The 19,628-nt window shown below is 39.6% G+C and overlaps 2 protein-coding genes across 4 annotated transcripts in view; one reads left to right on the plus strand and one right to left on the minus strand.

Moving 5' to 3' along the window:
• The window catches only part of RB1CC1 (RB1 inducible coiled-coil 1), a 90,111-nt gene extending 88,765 nt beyond the window's left edge, over positions 1-1,346 (minus strand). For all 3 annotated transcript variants that reach the window (XM_046641706.1, XM_046641703.1, XM_046641704.1), the window contains exon 1: positions 1,026-1,346. The gene's annotated coding sequence lies outside the window, so the exon portion shown is untranslated. The remainder of the gene's footprint in view (positions 1-1,025) is intronic.
• LOC124227840 (translation initiation factor IF-2-like) lies at positions 881-18,914 on the plus strand. The gene is made up of 2 exons (XM_046641844.1): positions 881-2,040; positions 18,867-18,914. The coding sequence occupies exon 1, from the start codon at positions 881-883 to the stop codon at positions 1,553-1,555; it is 675 nt and encodes a 224-aa protein (XP_046497800.1). The 3' UTR covers positions 1,556-2,040; positions 18,867-18,914.
• The last annotated feature ends 714 nt before the right edge of the window (positions 18,915-19,628 follow it).

Here is a 19,628-nt window from a genome sequence, read left to right on the forward strand (position 1 = left end):
GTCTCCTAAGTTGCTAACTTTCCCATCCTTCAGATAAACCGTACAAGCACCATAAACGGAGAAAAACCTAGGAACCATACAATGAAATGGTTAGCAAGATAAGCACGTTTTCATATGACCCAAATCATCGCTCTATAGTAGACTTGAAGGGAGCATTCCTACCTAGCTTAATGTCTTGTACAGTAACGTGACTCTTTATCAACATAGAACACGTTAGCCTTCCTTGGCACCCAGGCCAACACGACTTCGTGGTATGACCACACTTTAAAGAGTCATGATGGAAAAGACTAGATTACGAAACCATAAACAATAAACATAGCACATCCACCAGGCGGTGGAAGAAACCACAGAGATATTCCCCCCAGAAGCTGCCGTTTCTCCTGTTATGCTCCTATTTCTACCAAGAAAGTTGTGAAATCCGCATACACACCCCATCCCAAATCCATCAGTGGGGCGGGAGGTGGCTGAGTCATTCCTAGGAGTAACTTTATACCGATCCTCGCACTCCGGGGTCGGGACAAAGACAGCTCTCCGTTCCTCCCACTGTGCGCTTCGTTCGGCCACGGCCCAATTCCACTCTCAGGTTTCTCGAGTCAAAGACACGATTAGGGCTGCGCCCAGTAGTGGCGACGACAGGTGAGGATGCATCCCGGTAGGTTCAGGCGTCTCTCGCCCTCGGCCACTCCCGCATCTCGGCCGGGGGCGCGTACAGGGAGGGGCCCTGGGGGCCGGGGCCGGGCCCAGGAAGCCGCAGGTAGGCCCGCACCAGCAAGCCCACTTTTACACCTCTCACAGCTCGGCGGGGCTTCGACTCGAAACGCGTGTCTCCACAGGGCTGTTGCGCCAGGGAGGCGGCCACGGCAGGTGTTGGCGGGGCCGGATGCCAGGGGCCCCCGGGCGCACACACCTGCGCGCGGGCGGTCTCGGGGCCAGCCGGGACCCCACGCCCCTGGCCCACTGTGCGGGCTGGCCGCGCCGCCGCCAAGCCAGGTTGGGGAAGGGACACGGGAGGCGACGGCACTTACCTGACAGCACCTCTTCCTCCGCCGGCAGCAACAGCAGAGCCGGCAGCCCCTGGCACCATCTTCCGCCGCCGCCTCGTCGTCGGCGGCGGCTACCAACCGCCCATCAGGCACCGCCAACCGACACAACCGCCGGCGTCCCGGTGCCTGCCGCGGCCCCGAACTCCGGGAGGGAGGGAGCGGTCGGGGCGGAGAGGGGACGCGGTCAGGCCCCTCGGCTCTGGGTCAAGGGCCGGGGGACAGGGGGCCGCGGCCTGTCAGAGCCGAGGGGCCGGGCGGCAGAGGGACCCCGAGGCAGCGCCGAGGGCTCGGCAGGGCCGCGGACACGGCCACAACTGGGTTTGTTATTGTCGACTCTGTCCCTTCCTCCGCAGGGCATGCCGGGAAACGACGGGCGGGGGAGGGGAGTGCCGGGCGGCCCGGCTGCGCAGAGAGGCGTCGCGCAGGTCCGGAAGTCGGCTGGCTGCCGGGAAGGGGGTGGCTCCGCCTCCGGTGGCTGCCGGCTGGTCAGTGACTTGGCTGTCCTCTCCTGACCCCGGGAGAACGCCGGCGCGGCCCGTTGTGGTGCTAGCCTCCGTGCGGGCGCGGGCTGCCCCAAGGGGAGCTTGACCTTCTTTGCTACGTCGAGTTGACCTGAGCTGGGCCGACCCCGCCGAATTTTGGATTAACTCCAGGTGAAAGAGCTGGTTTGCCTCAGCCTGTCGTGGAGGAGCGGGCCAGCCGAGTGTCCGGGGCCGCCGTAGCCTGCCCCCGGGGCAGCCCGCAGACCGGGCTCAGATCTGTGAGAGGGTGGGGTAGCGGAAGGGCCGTGGCCGGCCACCGCCACCCCCTCGCCGTCCCCCCACCGCCGGAGTTGCCTGCCGCTGGCGAGTGTCTCTGGTAACTGCAGGTGTGGGGCGGCACTGTTACTCAGACCAGGTAAGGCAAAGAAAACGCCGAGAGAGAAGAGAGCCAAGGCCAGATCGATTGAAATGAAGCTGTGAGCGCCACGACCACCAGTTTTCAGCTTTATAAATAGGTACTGAGTTGTCTCATGGGTTAGCACGAGTACTCTAATGGATGGGAAACAATCAGGGGAATCCTGATTTTGTGAAGATAGTCCTCACAGGCAATGACTTGTAGCCGCAAGGCTTGAGTGTTAAAATCTGATGAGCAGAAGTTACACGTAGAATAATTACATAATATTTTTAAGCTTTCTCTTATTTTCCTTTTTTTAAAAGAAAATTACAAATTTTATTTTATTTTTAAAATTTTTTTTTAAAGATTGGCACCTGAGCTAACAACTGTTGCCACTCTTCTTTTTTTTTTTCCTGCTTTTTCTCCCCGAGTCCCACCAATACATAGTTGCATATTTTAGTTGTGGGTCCTTCTAGTTGTGGCATGTGGGATGGGCCTCAAGTGGCCTGATCAGCGGTGCCATGTCCGCGCCCAGAATCGAACCCTGGGCCGCCAAAGGCGGAGTGCAGGCGCTTAACCACTTGGCCATGGGGCTGGCCCCAGACATTTTATTTTAAATTTTTTGTTATGTGCAGGAATATCTGATATGAGTGAAAGCTTAGAGGGGCTATGGCTAAGTCATCAGAGGGCTTTTGAACTGTGTTTGCATAAAAATAAGCATTTATCACCCTTTTCAGTGGCACTAAAACAGAGCAAAGACTATTAGGAAGCAAAGTTTGCAGTCCTTCGTTTGTCATGGTGGAAACTGATTTTTTTTTTTAAAAAAGGAAAACATTGAACGGTTAGCATTAGGGATTTTCAGTTTGCACCATACAGTTCTGGTATCAGAAACTTATGTTTGAGAAGGACTTCTTGTCTTTACCACTTTGGGGTTTTTTTTTTCTTTTTTGTTTTTTGGCGGGTTTTTTTGGTGAGGAAGATTACCCTGAGCTAACCTCTGTTGCCAGTCGTCCTCTTTTTCCTTGAGGAAGATTGGCCCTGAGCTAACATCTGTGGCAGTCTGCCCCTATTTTGTATGTGGGTCACTGCCCAAGCATGGCTCCATGAGCTGTGTGTAGGTCTGACCCAGGATCGGAACCTGCAAACCCAGGAGCAGGAAGTAGAGTGTAGGCACTTCACCACTATGCCTATAGGCTGGCCTCTTTACCACTTTGTCTTTAATTTTACTACGCTCCTGCATATCCCAGAGAGATCTTGTCTTTGGCAAGTCATTTTACTTAGTTTTTTTCAAGCTGGGGTTTTATTACACTAACCCAGCAAGATAAAGCAGAGAAGTGAAAATTAAGAGACTAAATTGTTATTATCCCTTGGGGGAAGTTGTGAACTGGCAAGACTGAAGAAAGGAGCTGATTTTATTAGACACAGCATAGTAATCAGTACACAGAAAATAAGTGGTGAGAAGGGATTTGGCCAGAAAATACGTATGCAAAACACAACAGTATCAGGCCTGTAAAGAATATATTGGTGCTTGAACTTCCTCTTAGTTATCAATGATATTCATGATTACAAATACAATACAACTTAGCATGTAAAAACATCACTGGAATATGTCAGTGATAATCTATTAAATAACAAAATGTCTTAAATGTTACTTATCTCTCAGACTTCTTTCTTGGGAAAAATAATTAATTCAATCTTCATCTTCTCTCTTAGTCATAGACTGGAAGAAATGATCAGAAGTGATTGGTTCATAACTTAAAGTCATACACCTTCTCCACAGTGTAACTGTTAGGAGTTTATATGCATCTAATGTTCTTTCCTAGTGATAAGTGAAAATGTATTAACATTAGTTCTATTAAATATGCAGGTATCCAGGGGATATACTTGCAAATTACTAAGACTACATGTATCTATTATAAGTCTCAATAAGTTACATTTTCCTTCAAACCAAGGATGTTGAAAACCCTCTGTTCTCTCCCTTCCTTAATAAATTCAAACAAGAACAAAAAAAAATCCTCATGCATCATTACTTCTCAACCAAGCTTCTTGACAGGAAGTCCTCAATCCACAGTCTCATTGCCGTCTACTGGTCTGCTGTGCTTTTCTCATGAAATTACAAACAGATTAATAGAGACCTCCAAATTATTGTGTTAAATGGACAATGCTGAGACTTTATTTGAATTTTCTAAAGCTTTTGCCATTTTACATTATTTATTCTTTTTATCTCCCCCTTCCCTTTTTAATGTCTCCCTCTTAGCTCTTAAATCTATCCTTTCATTTGGTCCTCTTCCAAATTCTTGAGTAATTATAAGACAATGTAAATGAGGCAAATATATATTGCTATGGGAGAAGAGATGAAAGAGGCTTACTCTTGTCCTCATCACATGATGATTTTTTTAATTTAATAAACATTTAGGTCATTTGATTTACAGTGAGGGCAAAAGAAGTTATTCTTTTTAGATTGAGTACGTGGGGATTGTATGGGGTCTACTGCTAAACATCATAGGTACTTCAAATCAGTTCCAATCTTTAAAATCCTGTTTTTCCTTCTGGTCTCAACTTCAGTGTTACTTTCTTTTTTTTTTTCCCCTGCTTTTTTTCTCCCCAAATCCTCCCAGCACATAGTTGTGTATTTTTAGTTGTGGGTCCTCCTAGTTGTGGCATGTGGGAAGCTGCCTCAACATGGCCTGATGAGAGGCGCCATGGCTGCGCCCAGGATCCGAACCTGTGAAACCCTGGGCCATTGAAGCGGAGCATGTGAACTTAACCACTCAGCCGTGGGGCCGGCCCCCATCGTTACTTTCTGAGGGAGTTCTTCCCTAACATGCCCATAGTTCCCCTGGATTCTTATGTTGTATCTTTCACTATCTTTCTAACCTGCTGAAAGGTAGGTCTTTGTTAAATAGCAGAACTGTTTCCCCAATACCTAGTGTACAATGGTGTGCTTTCAGACATTTTTTGACAGTGCTCTACACCTTTTTCACGCCCTCAATATATATCTCCAGTCACCTCCCAACTACAGCCAGTCTCCGGTATTTACTCCATCCAAAGCCAATCTGATCCTGTCTCTTCCCTGCCTAATAACCTTCACTGGTTTTGTTTTGTATGTTGGCTACAATTTAAACTTCTTAGCATAGCATAGGAATCTCTTCATCAGTTACAAACCCATCTCTCTAGTCATATCTCCTGGGATTTTTCTCCTTTACACCTGCCTTATATGAGTTTCTTCATCCAGGAGTGTTCTCCCTCTCATATTCACCTTTCATCGTCATCCTTTAAAACAGAGTTTGGGGCCAGCCTGGTGGCGCAGCTGTGAAGTTAGCATGTTCTGCTTGGGCAGCCTGGGGTTCACAAGTTTGGATCCCAGGTGTGGACCTACGCACTGCTTGTCAAGCCATGCTGTGGCAGCATCCCACATATAAAGTAGAGGAAGATGGGCACGGATGTTAGCTCAGGGCCGGTCTTCCTCAAGAAAAAGGATTGGCAGCAGATGTTAGCTCAGGGTTAATCTTCCTCAAAAAAAATAAATAAAATTAAAAAAAAAACAGAGCTTGGATGTCAGCCAGCTTCTAACTTGTAGACAATATAGTGACCACTCACCCTTCTAATACTTCTGCTTTATATTACACAACTATAAATTTTGTCTTCTGTTTAAGTCTGTGAAACTCTTGAGATTAGGAACTATGGATTATTCATTTTTAAGTTTCTGGAACTTTATAGAGAGCTTGGCACATAGTTAGCAATTAATAAAATATTTGTTGGATATAATAAACTCTGCAAATATTTATATTGAAGGTTGACTAGGTAAGTTACTGTGGGAATTCCCACCCTCAAATATCTTAAAAGCCTGTACAGGGGACCATTCAAAAATCTTTGTAGTGGGGCTGGCCTGGTGGTAGCGTAGCAGTTAAGTGCACACATTCTGCTTTGGCAGCCTGGGTTCAGATCCCGGGTACAGATATGGCACCGCTCGGCAAGCCATGCTGTGGTAGGCTTCCCACATGTAAAGTAGAGGAAGCTGGGCATGGATCTTAGCTCAGGGCCAGTCTTCCTCAGCAAAAAGAGGAGGATTGGCAGCAGTTAGCTCAGGGCTAATCTTCCTCAAAAAAAAAAAAAAATCATTTTAGTGACAAGGTTATATGACATTAATCCTTTAACCAAAATACATCAGGATGTTGGGAAGATCACGATACGCAGCTTAATTTTGTTAACGCTACCTGATTTAAGATTTCATTCTACATATACATGAGATATTTCTCAAACATCTTAGTGTCATTATCCTAGTTTTCTTTTAGGTTATGTTCAAGTAGCCAGTAACCACAATGACATAATTTGACTTGATTCAAAGTATCAATCACAATTTTCCATTTTTAAAGGTTAACCCCTTTTTAAAAGTTTTGGACTTTGTTTTTAAGATGATAGCTAATTTGGTGTGTAAAATATGGTCATGCACTACTTAGAGGCTTCTGGCTGTATGACTATTAAGTTAATGTTTTCAGTACTATTTACAGACCTTAAAGCTGCCCTACTCAGTTGGTCTCTTGGTACTCAAACATATTATTAATGATGATGATAGTTAACTTAGGAGTGACTGTCTTCAAAGCTAGTAATGAGCTAGTGAGCCATACTGTTTCTAATGCTGCAACACATACAGGAAAATAATTCTAGCATTCTTAATTTTCCAGCAGATTTAAACCAATAGATTGAGACAAAACCGTTCTTGTCATTTTCACATTAAATTCTTGCCTTTCATTATTTTGAAAAAGAGCTTCTTAGCAAAATGTCTAAAAGTAGAGCTAGAATGTCTTAAAGCAGAAACTTACCAGTCCTACAGATACAGATGTAGATTGGACTCAAACATCAAGTGTTAGTTGGACTTCAGGTGGTGCCTTTCAAACTTCTTTGGCTGTGACCCACATTAAGAAATACGTTTTAACGTTGTGACCTGGTAACACATACAGGCCTCTGTACCAATGAAACCATGTTTCATGAAAAAATACTGCTTGTGATGTGCTGTCATATTTACTATATTTTTTCCAATACTAGTGTTGACCGACTAAATTGATTTTACCGCCCTCGAATGACTTGAAAGACATTAGACTCAATGATGTAGGCCCTAAGCCTTGAGATTCTTTGCTCCTGATTTTTCCATCAGTGGCTTCCTATTTTGATTGCATCCCTCAATTATGAAGTTTGTGATTGTATTTAAGAAATGCATAACCTGGGCCAGCCCCATGGCCGAATGGTTGTGTTTGCGCACTCTGCTTAGGCGGCCCAGGGTTTTACCAGTTCGGATCCTGGGCGGGGACATGGCACCACGCCTCAGGCCATGCTGAGGCAGCGTCCCCCATGCCACAACCAGATTCACAACTATAATCTACAGCTGTGTACTAGGGGGCTTTGGGGAGAAGAATTAAAAAAAAAAAAAAAAGGTTGGCAACAGTTGTTAGCTCAAGTGCCAATCTTTACAAAAAAATGTATAACCTAACTGAAACCACAAAACATTTGTGAGTGTGTCTTAGATGACAAATGTGGGCTTTACATTTATAAACCTATCTGGTTGTCTTAATAGCTCTATCAGGATTCTATTAATTTTCTCCATACAGGTGGGAAAACGAGAGGTTAAATTACTAACTCCTTCTAGTTAATGTTCTTCAGCTGATAGTTAGGGAGAAGATTTGAACCCAGATAATCCAATTCTAGAGGCTGTATCCTTAAATGCTACAGTATGCTGCCCCTTAATGTAGTGGACTCCTGAATGTGGGAGAGGAGAAAACTTTAAAGTCTAGCAGTAGGCTACAGTTTCTGAATCTCAGCACTATTAGCATTTTGGGCCAGGTAGTTCTTTGTTGTAAGCTGTCCTCTGCATTTTAGGATGTTTAACAGCATCCCTGGCCTTTACCCACTAAATACCAATGGCACCTCCAGTTTTGACAATCAAAGATATCTGGACATTTTGTAATGTTCCCAGAGGGACAAAATCACCCCCCTTCCCAGAACTACAGGCTAAACTATGGTACATCTAGTTAATGAAATACTATGCAGCCACTAAAACTATATTTCAGAAAAATATTTAATGACAAAGGAAAATATTCTAAATTATAGTACAGAATTGAACTGTTTTTTAAGATGCATTTTTTTCATATTTTAATATCTGAAATCTGAGTGCATTTAACAGTGGATACAGTCCTACAATCTTGTCAATCAATTGCCATTCATTCCCTGTTCATGCAAGACTTAAATATCAGCTTGGAAAAATATCCTAAAAACAATGGTGAAGCATTCTTTTAAAGCCAAGTTACCAAAAGTTTGGGAGAGATGATGTATCAGAGATGTTGGGCAACATAACCAAAGACAATCCAAATCATGCTATCTAAAGAATTGGAAAGCTGGGTTAGAAGACTAGCACCATGGCTTTTATTCTGTTATGGATTCTCAGGAATTCCTGCCAATACTTTCAGTGGTGAAAGGTTAAATTGTTTGGAAAAACCCAGACAACTTCTGACTCAAAATGTAGTTAGAAGAGTTAGATTTTGAAAGTGATGCAATTTTAGAAATACCTTTACCAATGTATTTTGCTTATATATTTTTTATGTGTGCACAAAAGCAATGATAAAAAGGTATCTGGGGGCTGGCCCAGTGGCGCACCGGTTATGTGCACACATTCTGCTTTGGCAGCCCAGGGTTCGCCAGTTCGGATCCCGGGTGCAGACATGGCACCGCTTGGCAAGCCATGCTGTGGTAGGCGTCCCACATATAAAGTAGAGGAGGATAGGCACGGATCTTAGCTCAGGGCCAGACTTCCTCAGCAAAGAGAGGAGGATTGGCAGCAGATGTTCCCTCAGGGCTAATCTTCCTAAAAGAAAAAAAAGGGTATCTAGTGAAGACTGACAAAGCTTTTTAACTAAGTATAAAGTATACATTACAGGTGATCTTTCCTTTATGTACATTTTTCTGCACTTTCCAAACTGCACATCTTTTAAGATATATCATTAGTCATTTGCAACTTAAAATGGTTTCTATATCGTTTCACATGAAATTCATAATTTTTTCCAATTTGCTCAAGTCCATTTATTTTAAAAACATCATTTGTTTTTTGCTGTTACTTTATCAAATCATCCCTCTGTTTTAGTTAACCCTGCCTGCTGTCCGTGCATGCAAAAACACTTTTCCCGAAATGCATTCTTTTTCAGTGTGGTTTATTAAAAGGAGCGCTGAACTAGATGTCTGGCAACCTGGTCTCCAATCCTGCCTCAGCCTTCTGTGTTGTGTTTCGCTAGTAGTCAGTTGTTTCTACTCTCCATCAAATTGTCCACGCTGATCTTCAATCCCTAATCCCTACCCCTTTCCAGTTCTCTTATTCTTGGTAAATCTCACCTCCTACATCACTGAGGACACAGAAGCTATGAGAAAGAACTTCGTCATCCTTCTGCCATAAATTCTGCAAACCTATCTGCCCCTGTTTCTTGTCTCCCCTCCAGTCACTGTCCTGTCCCTTTTATTGAAGGTAGTTGTGGGCTTTTGACTCCATCCCATAATCTCATTCAGTCATTTTGTGGGACCACTGAGTACGTGCAAAATTTAGTTTGTATGTGAAATATTTTACAGAATTTAAGTAATATCTTTGGAATTTATCCTTAATTGCTTATTGTTCAATTGAAAATTGAAAATAAATTAAGAAATAAAACATTACATCAGCAGCATGATTTAGTAGTTATCTAAGATAACTTTTGATGTTTGTTTTATTAAAATTCACTTAGCTGCTAGACAATTATTTACATAAAATATATTGATCTATTGGCAAAAGACAGGTAAAACTTGAAAAATTGTTTTCTTGTTTCTGTAATATGTTTTAACTACCTTGATTATATGAAGTTTCAATAAAAATTTTCACTGTCTCTTTTCTGGCCATTATTGTTACTGCTTTTGATTGTTATTAAAACTAATTTTGTTGTGTAGAAGAATGCAGTGTTAAAAAGTTATCCATGGTTGTCAAATACACTAGGTATATACCAGTGACAGGGCCTGGGACTCTTCACTTTTTTAACAAGCTTTAGGGGGAATTCTAATGCAGAAAATGGCCTTGAGAAACAAAGGACTAAATCTCTGAAGATCCTTACAGTCCTACTAAGTCTTCCTTCTTTTAATCCATAGGTACCACCCTCTCTCTCAAAATGAATTCAGCAGATAAACTCTAATCTACTAACACTTTCTTCTGTATCTTTTTAGTGTTATCAAGGAATTAATATGAACTCATTTGTCATTCTCAGATGTGCCTTAATTTTTTTCCGTATGTCTATATTGTTTCTACACAAGTAGATCATAAGGTTGTTTGCATTTAGGAGGTGGAAAACCTGAGATCTCATTCGGATTTGGAAAATCACTTAATATCTGTGATTTCAATTTCCTCCTTTTAAAATGGTGTTGGCAATACCTGTTTTAGCTACTTCACATACTCTATAGATTAGAATGAAAAATTGTGTGTAAATGATACTACAGCTCAAACATTTTGTATGGTCCCAGAATAATTATACAGTGGCAACTCAATACTTCTGGAAAAATGCAACTCCATCAGTTTTTGAAATTAATGAAGTATTTGGATGTATTTTAGTACAAACATCTAGTTACATTTAAAACAAAAGAATTCCTTCAAAATATTTCTCAATTTTACATCTTTCTTGTCATTTATATTTATACAATAGGCTTTTTGCCTCTCCCCCTTTTTCCCTCCATTTCTTTATACCCCTGAAGTTCTGGAAACTGACCAAAGAGAGATGCTTGTGTGAAATGCTTGTCTTTTCCTTTCCATTTTTAAGGCACCCAAGGACAATTTTACACACTCCCACTTCATGAAGATTATCTCTGAAAATATCCAACATCACCAAGAAATAAGCTGAAAATCATAGGTTTCCTGAAAGGAAGTTCATCCAGCCTTTGTAAAGAGATTACAGTATGTATGTCTTCAATACAGTGGATAGTGCAGATTCCAAAGAAGCAGAAGTCCACATTAAGTGATTAAGGAAAATATCCTTTTCCTATTTCATGAAACTGTTTCAGTAGTATTAAGATTTTACTTAAAAACACTTTTATTATGTTTCTGAACACTAGCAATAAACATTTCAATAAATGAAATTGAGAAAATAATTTCATTTCTTCTTTTTTCTTTTTTTTTTTTTTGAGGAAGATTAGCCCTGAGCTAACTGCTGCCAATCCTCCTCTTTTTGCTGAGGAAGACTGGCCCTGAGCTAAGATCCATGCGCAGCTTCCTCTACTTTACATGTGGGATGCCTACCACAGCATGGCTTGCCAAGTGGTGCCATGTCTGCACCCAGGATCTGAACCAGTGAACCAGGGGCTACCGAAACAGAATGTGGGCACTTAACCGCTGTGCCACCGGGCCAGCCCAATAATTTCATTTAAATAGCATCCATTTAAAAATAGTGTAATGAGGGGTTGACCCGATGGCATAGTGGTTAAGTTCTCACATTCAGCTTCAGTGACCCACAGTTCACAGGTTCGGATCCCCAGTGTGAACCTATGCACTGCTCATTAAGCCATGCTGTGGAGGCATCCCACATACAAAATAGAGGAAGATTGGCATAGATGTTAGCTCAGGGACAATCTTCCTCAAGCAAAAAGAGGAAGATTAGCAACAGAGGTTAGCTCAGGGCCAATCTTCCTCACACACACACACAAATGAAAAAGAAAAAGAAAAAGAACCTAATAGGAATAAATTTAACCAAAAGAATACAAGACTATTACACTGAAAATTACAAAACATTCTTGAAAGAAATTAAAAAAGATGTTCCATCTGCATGAATCAGAAGACTTATTAGATGGCAATACTTTCCAAATTCAACACAGGTCCTACTAAAGTCTCAAGTAGACTTTTTGCAGAAACTAGTGAGCTCATCATAAAATTCATATGGAAATCAAGAGACAAGAATAGCCAAAACAATCTTGAAAAAGAACAAATGTAGAGAATTCACACTTCCCAATTTTAAAGCTTACTACAAAGCTACATTAATCAAGACAGTGTGGGACAGACGTAAGATTAAACAGATTAAAGGAAAAGAATTTAGAGTCCAGAAATGAACTGTTAAATTTAAAGTAAATTGATTTTCAAAAAGGGTACCAAGACTTTTCAGTAGAGTAGGATAGCCTTCTCAACAAATGGTGTTGGGACAATTGGATAATCACATGCAAAAGAATGAAGTGAGACTCCTACTTCATACCATATACAAAAATTAACTCAAACTGATCAAAGGCTTAAGTGTAGTAGCTAAAACTATAAAACCCTTAGCAGAAAGCATAGGAGTAAATCTTTGTGACCTTGGATTAGGCAATGGTGTCTTAGATATGACACCCAAAACACAAGCAATACACACACGCGCGCACACAAATTAGATAAATTGGACCTCATCAAAATTAAAAACTTTACTGCTTCGAAGGACACCATCAAGAAAGTAAAAAGACAATTCGCAGAATGAGGAAATATTTGTAAATTACATGTCACATAAAGAACAAGTATCCAGAATATATAACAAATTTTAAAAAGACAACCCAATTTTTAAAATGGCTGAAGATTTGAATAGACATTTCTAAGAAGATACACAAATAGCCAAGAAGCACATAAAAAGATGCTCAATCTCATTAGTCGTTAGGGAAATGTACATCAAAATCACAATGAGATACCACTTCGCATCCACTAGGATAGCTAAAACCAAAGACACACAACAACAAGGATGTGGAAAACTGGAACTCTAGTATATTGCTGGTGGGATTTTAAAATGGTACGGCCACTTTGGAACACAGATTGGCAGTTCCTCAAAATGTTAAACATAGATTTATCACATACCCCAGCAATTCTCTTACCACATCAGATTGGGGTTCTCTTGCCTGCTGCACATAACAAAAGCCTATTATTACAGCATCAACTTTTGGGAAAAGAAATGTAGCTTTATTTTGCAATATCATGCTGCAAGGAGACGGGGCATGTATCCTCAGATCTGTCTCCCTGATTCAGGATTTGGGACGAAATTTAAGAGGTTAGGGAAAACAGGCTGGCACATGGAAATGCTTGCAGCACAAGGTTTGATTGGTGGGCTTTAAGCATTTATAGTAAGGTTCTAAACATGGTGAGGTGGGGAAGGAATTTTAACACCACATCTTCCTGGGTAACAGATCCCTTCCTTCCGATAAAAGTCCAATTTTTAAGTTCTAGTCATGTCCTGGTCCTTTGGTTCTATGAGGAGGAGAATCTTTGGTTCCACCGTCATTGCAGGTCAAGATTTCTTCCACACATGCTCCAGCTAGCTGACTTTGCACATTTTCTGAAAGACAATTCTTACTCACTCTGTTGATAAGAGATGGGGATCTGTTCCAGCTGGCTCTACTGGACTTGTGGTTACAATTCCAGTCCTAGAGAAATAAAAACGTGTCGCCACAAAAACTTGTACACAAATGTTTATATTGCATTATTCATAATAGCTGAAAAATTAAAACATCCTAATGCCCATCAACTGATCATTGGATAACCAAAATGTGACCTACCCATAAAATAGAATATTATACGTGATGCAAGAATTTCAATTCCTCACATAGAACACAGAATTACTATACGATCCAGCAATTCCACTCCTAGGTATATACCCAAGAGAATTAAAAACCTGTGTCCACACAAAAATGAGGTCACAATTGTTCATAGCAGCATTCTTAGGAGCTAAAAAAATGGAAGTAAATATCGACTGATGAATGGACAAACCAAATATGACCTGTCCATACAATGAAATATTATATGGCAATAAAAAGGAAAGAAATACTAATACATGCTACAACATGGATGAACCATGAAAACATACCAAGTGAAAGAAGCTAGTCTTAAAAAGCCAAGTACTCTGATTCTGCTTATATGAAATATCCAGAATAGGCAAATTCCTAGACAGAAAGTAGATTAGTGGTTATCAGGGGTTGGGGAAAGGGAAGAATGGGATATGACCGCTAGTGGGCTTGAGATTTCTTTTGGGAATGATGAACACGTTCTGAACTTAGATACTGGTATTGATTACACAACCTTATGACTATGTTAAAAACTACTGAATTGTACACTTTAAAGTGGTGAGTTTTTGGTATGTGAATTACATTTCAATAAAACTCTTAATATTTTTAAATTATATTTTAAAAAATCAAATGAGATAAGTAGTAAACAGAAAATAGCCACGTAAATCACCTTTTACTAGCTCTGGTTTGTTTAACCATCACTAAAGTGATTTAAAAGTACTTTAAAAGTAGAAATCTGATTTAACCCTCACTTAAAGTGGCAGTCCATTAGAAGGAGAAATCTAATGGAAATCAAATGATTAGCCCTGGGTGCAGGCAATAAGATAGTGTTAAGTATTATTTAACAATAACAAATATAACTATAGTCTGCCATCAATTTTAAACAATATCAATGGAAAAACACTTGTTAGTCCAAGTCGGTTTCTCAATCTGTTGTCATTTCAAGCCAGATAACTCTCTGTTGTGGGAAGCTGTTCTGTGCATCTTAGGATGTTTAGCTCCATCCCTGGCCTCTACCCACTTGATTTCATTAGCATTCTGTCCACCCTCCCCATCGCTCCCCCAGTTATAACAAACAAAAATGTCTCCAGACACTGCCAAATGTCCTGAGAGGCAAAATCACCAAGGCAGAGAACCACTGATGTAAATTTTGAATAAGTTCGGTGGTTTCTATTAAATTTTAATAACATGTGTAAGCCTCAGAGTAAAAATAAGTACATTTTTATTATTTATCTTTTAATCAACATTATATTCTATGGGGAAATTGATTCATGTCTCCAACTCCAGTGGTACTATATAAATCCTACCTTTAAACTGTAGACTCAAAATATACAATGATAGGGCCAGCCCTTGGGCGTAGCAGTTAAGTCCTGCATGCTCCGCTTCAGGTTCGTGGTTTCGGTTCCTGGGTGTGGACCTACATTACTGTCAAACCATGCCATGGCGGTGATCCATGTACTGGCATAATTGTTAGCTCAGGGCTGATCTTCCTTAAGCAAAAAAAGAAGATTAGCAACAGATGATAGCTCAGAGTGAATCTTCCTCACCAAAAAAACCACAAACATTTATATATATAGTATGTACCTTGTGTGTATATATATATATATATATATGCTATCTTCACAAACATTTATATATATAGTATGTACCTTGTGTATATATATATATATATATATATATGCTATCTTTGTACAATGTGTATATATATATGTGTATATATATACAACGATAGTACCATGATTGTAAAGATGCCTAAACAGAAGCCGAATAGTTTCAGTGGTATGTACAGTTCTATCATTCCATGTGCAAATCATTCTCTGCACCTTACATAGTTCTCTTTTTTCAAGCATTTCTTCATATTTTCCACTTTTTTTAAAATCATGTAATGAAAAAGTATTAATCTGTTATTTTTCCTTTTTTGAAATGTGATTATTTTATTTAAACTTTTATTTAAAAAATTTTAATGACATAATCACATATTTGAAGACCCAATAAAATATTTTTCAATGTCTACATTTCTGTCTGGTTTATGTTGTTTTTCATTTCATGATTATCAGTAAAAGTAATTTTCTCGTTTAGAGGAAGGTATTAAGAATGATCTATAGCAGGTGTCAAATGTGCTAGGTACACCACTGATTTCAGAGAAAGAGAAGGCGCTAACAAAATTGAATGAGCATGTGCAAGGTATCATAGTAGGTGCTTTATATGCCTTATTTAATCTAACACAACAAACTACCGTTTTTACATATGAGGAAACTAAAGCTTAAGCTTAATCAATGGGTGTTTTTCCTTGAATTCTATTTAAAAGTCTAAATAGCATGAATAATTTGTACTGGCAGATTTTTTGGTATCTTAGTCTTGGGCTGATTATTGCTCTCTCAAAACCAAACAACATAATGACATACTATCGTATAATACAATTCGTAAGTTAAACTCGTGCCCTCTTGTTAGTTCCTAATTTAATAAGAATTCCTTTCCAGGACAACAGTATACTTCATGGCAAGACTACTGCCTCAAATTATGGAACAATTAGTATATACACATATTTTAAAAGGACCCTTTTTAGACAAAAGTACTTGCTTCTCTAGTAGATGCATAGCCTTGTTCTGTGCATTTATTTAATTGTTCTGTGCGTTGTTAAATGAATAATGTATTAAGTTCGTAGCTTGCCTAGTCAACATGAAGTCTGCTCAAAGAAAAATTGTCCAGAAATGGCTCTATCAGCAAAACCTTGGTGCACAATTTTAACTTGAAAGACAGGTAAATAATAAGAGGAGGTAGAATCATTAAGATAAAGTTCTAGCCTAAAATACAGGACAGGAGAGAAACAAGACTGGCATCTTTTAAAATACTCATAAAATGTTCTCTCATATCTACAGCTGTAAAACTTTTGGAGTGAATTCTATTCCTGTGGTAGAAAGCTAAATACCAGAAGGAAGTATGTGTGGCATTTTGTCTTGGGATCAGAAATTTCTAAGCATGGCCTCAGTAAAACTAAGCATATTAAATGCTTCTTTGCCCCAGCCACAAAGTGCATCATACCTAAATACTAAATAGTGTCCTATGCCAAAATTTGCCATCAGTGGATAGTCATTGTTATAAAGTTCTTACATGGAAGCTGCCCCTTTGCCATGATATGAAAACCAACTGAGGAAAAGAATATATGAACTTGAACTTGAGCTTTAAATAATTGGTCTGTTGTTTTAACAACAAAGTAACCTAGCCAGATTAATTCTTGACGCAGTAAAAACAGACAGGGTGTGGTGGCTTTTAGCTAGCTGGGTGTACCTCTGCAATTCAAAAGATGACTAATGAGCTACTGTTTACATTTAAAAGTAGAAAAGTTATCCTTGATGTATACTGTTTCTTTGACTACTGATAATTGAGGCTATTAATGCAAATTATGAAAACTAAAAAATACACAGTTTAAAAGCAGTAAAAGGTTATTCTTCTCCAACCCCTCCCCTTTACCTCTAAGGTCCTGATATGATAGCAGATGCCTATGATTGCTTTTCCTTGGGTAGTCAACAACTTTGTCTGTCTTCCCTGAGACACTGAATTATAGTGGGAAATATCAACTGCAGTCCCTCAGAGTCCATACCAGATATGTAGCATGCTTTGCAATCAGTTTCTTATTATTCATTGCTTTATAGTTCACTCATTCACTCAACAAATATTTGTCATGGACCAGGCACTCTTACAAGGATAAAGTGACAGGGGAAAAGAGTAATTGTCTATAGGTTGATATGTGGATAAGTAAATTGCAGTACAGATCTTCCTTGACTTACAATGGGGTTACATCCCCGTAAACCCATCGTAAGTCGAAAATGCATTTAGTACATCTGACCTACCAAACATCATAGCTTACCCTCTCCTACCTTAAACATTCTGAGAACACATTAGCCTGCAAGTGGGCAAAAATCATCTAACACAAAGCCTATGTTATAGTAAAGTGTGGAAGATCTCAAGTAATTTATTGAACACTATGTTAAAGTGAAAACAGAATGGTCGTGTGGGTACAGCATGGTTGTAGGTGTATCAGTTGTTTACCCTTCTGATCACGTGGCTGACTGGGAGCTGCAGCTCTCTGCGGCTGCCCAGCATCATGAGAGAGAACCATACCACATATGGTTAGCCCAGGAAAAGGCTGAAATTCAGAATTTGAAGTACAGTTTCTACTGAATGCGTATCAATTTCACACCATCATAAAGTCAAAACATCATAAGTTGGACCATCGTAAACTGGGATGTCTGTCTACTCTATTTATCAATAATCAAGTACTACCCAGTAGTTAAAAATGCATGAACCAGAGCTACATGTATCCATATGATATCTCAAAAACATATTATTTAAGTAAAAAGTAGAAATATTTGATAATATGCAGTATTAGAAAGAGTGTGAGAAAATGGGCACATTTATTTCAGGGAGTGTAAACATATCACAATCTCAAGGAAGGGCAATTTGGCAATCATTATGATTAATATTACCATAAAAGTGTCAATTCTAATTTATTCTATAGACATAACTACATGTATGGGAACTAACATGAACAAGAATAGTTATTGCAATATTGTTTGTAGTAGTAAAAGTCGGATTGCTCATTAATAGAGAACAGGTTAAATAAATTATGGTCTATACATCCAATGCATCTGGGACAAAAGAATAAGGAATCATTTTATACATTGTATGAAAATATCTCTAAAATGTATTGTTGAATGAAAAAACAAGGTGCATAAGAGTGTGCTACCATTTAAGTAAAACAAAGAAGAGAGAGACATATATATGTATTTGCTTAATATCCATAGAACATCTCTGGAAGAATAAAGAAGAAACAGGAAACATTGGTTGCTTCCAGGAAGCGAGACTGGGTGTTGCCTGGGCACCTGTGTGGAAAAGAAACTTTTCACTGCATACTCATTTGAATTTGAACCATATCTACTCATAAAAGTAAAAGAGAATTGGAATCTTTTAAAAATAATGTGTGAAAAAAAAGTAAATCACAGAAAATAATATACAGATAACCAAAACACATGCATGGGAATGAAATACACCAACATCAGATGGCAGGGAGGGAGAGAAGAGAGTTGGGATAAGAGAGGCTGACACAGACAGCCTCTGCTAGATCTGTAATGTTTCTTTTTTAAGAAATCTGAAATACACAGAGCTGTATATTAAGATGTGTTAAAGTTGGGTAATGGATAGCTTGGGTGTAAATTATGTTAATATCTATAGTTTTGTGTTTGAAATATATTTTTAATGAGAAAAAGGTGATCAGATATCTAGGACATAGGAATATATGTTCATATTAATTCATATTAAATATTTACTTGTTGGTATTCCTAGGGATCATAATAATAAGTAAGAAATGGTTCCTCTCCTCTCTTTTAGGAATTTAATCCTGATTAGGAGAAATAAGAATGTCACTGAACCGACCACAGAGCTGATGGGAAAGCAGGGCACCTCACCTAGTTTGGAGACGCAGCTCTCCCTCCATGTGGAGGGAAGGAGAGAGGTGTGAAGAATTGTCACTTCTCACAGAGCTGAATTTTAGCTGATTTTAACCTCTCACAGAACTGGACAGTAGATGAGGAAGCTGGCCTGCTCACTCTCATTCTTCTCATGATTTCTCATCTGGACCAGAATCATGTCTTACGGCCTACTCTAGTTTAAAATGTCCTCAAGTGGCCTCTTAGGCCTTTCAAATTAAGATCCCATCTACAAGAGGGAGACTTCTGGGAAGACTGAGCTCAAGCTGGCTTTGGATCCTGCCAATGCCTCTCACCAGCTGGATGATCTTAGCAAGCACCTTACTTTCTCTATGCCTCAATTTCTTCATCTCTAAAGTGAAAATCGTAATAGCTACTTGTAAAGATATTATGAAACACCACTGGTAAAGAGCTGAAAACAACACCTGGAAGGTAGAAGTGCTCATTTAATATTGTCTGTTATTGTTAGCTCTAGAAATAACCTTCCCCCTTCCAGCTTTATGCCTTTGCTCAGGCTATTACTTTTCCTAGAATTTTCTCTGCTCACTTTCCTCTCAAAAGGCTACCAATTTTTTAAAATTCTTTTTCCTGGTCTATCCAACTGAGTGTCATTTGTTTGTCCTCTGAACTTTCAGGGAACTACAAACCTTTCTACCCTGCCTTT

Source organism: Equus quagga, chromosome 16, assembly GCF_021613505.1.
Source record: "Equus quagga isolate Etosha38 chromosome 16, UCLA_HA_Equagga_1.0, whole genome shotgun sequence".
Taxonomy (NCBI): Eukaryota; Metazoa; Chordata; class Mammalia; order Perissodactyla; family Equidae; genus Equus; species Equus quagga.

Coding starts and splice junctions, on each gene's coding strand:
- LOC124227840 (XM_046641844.1), top strand. CDS start 881: ATGCCAGGGGCCCCCGGGCGCACACACCTGCGCGCGGGCGGTCTCGGG.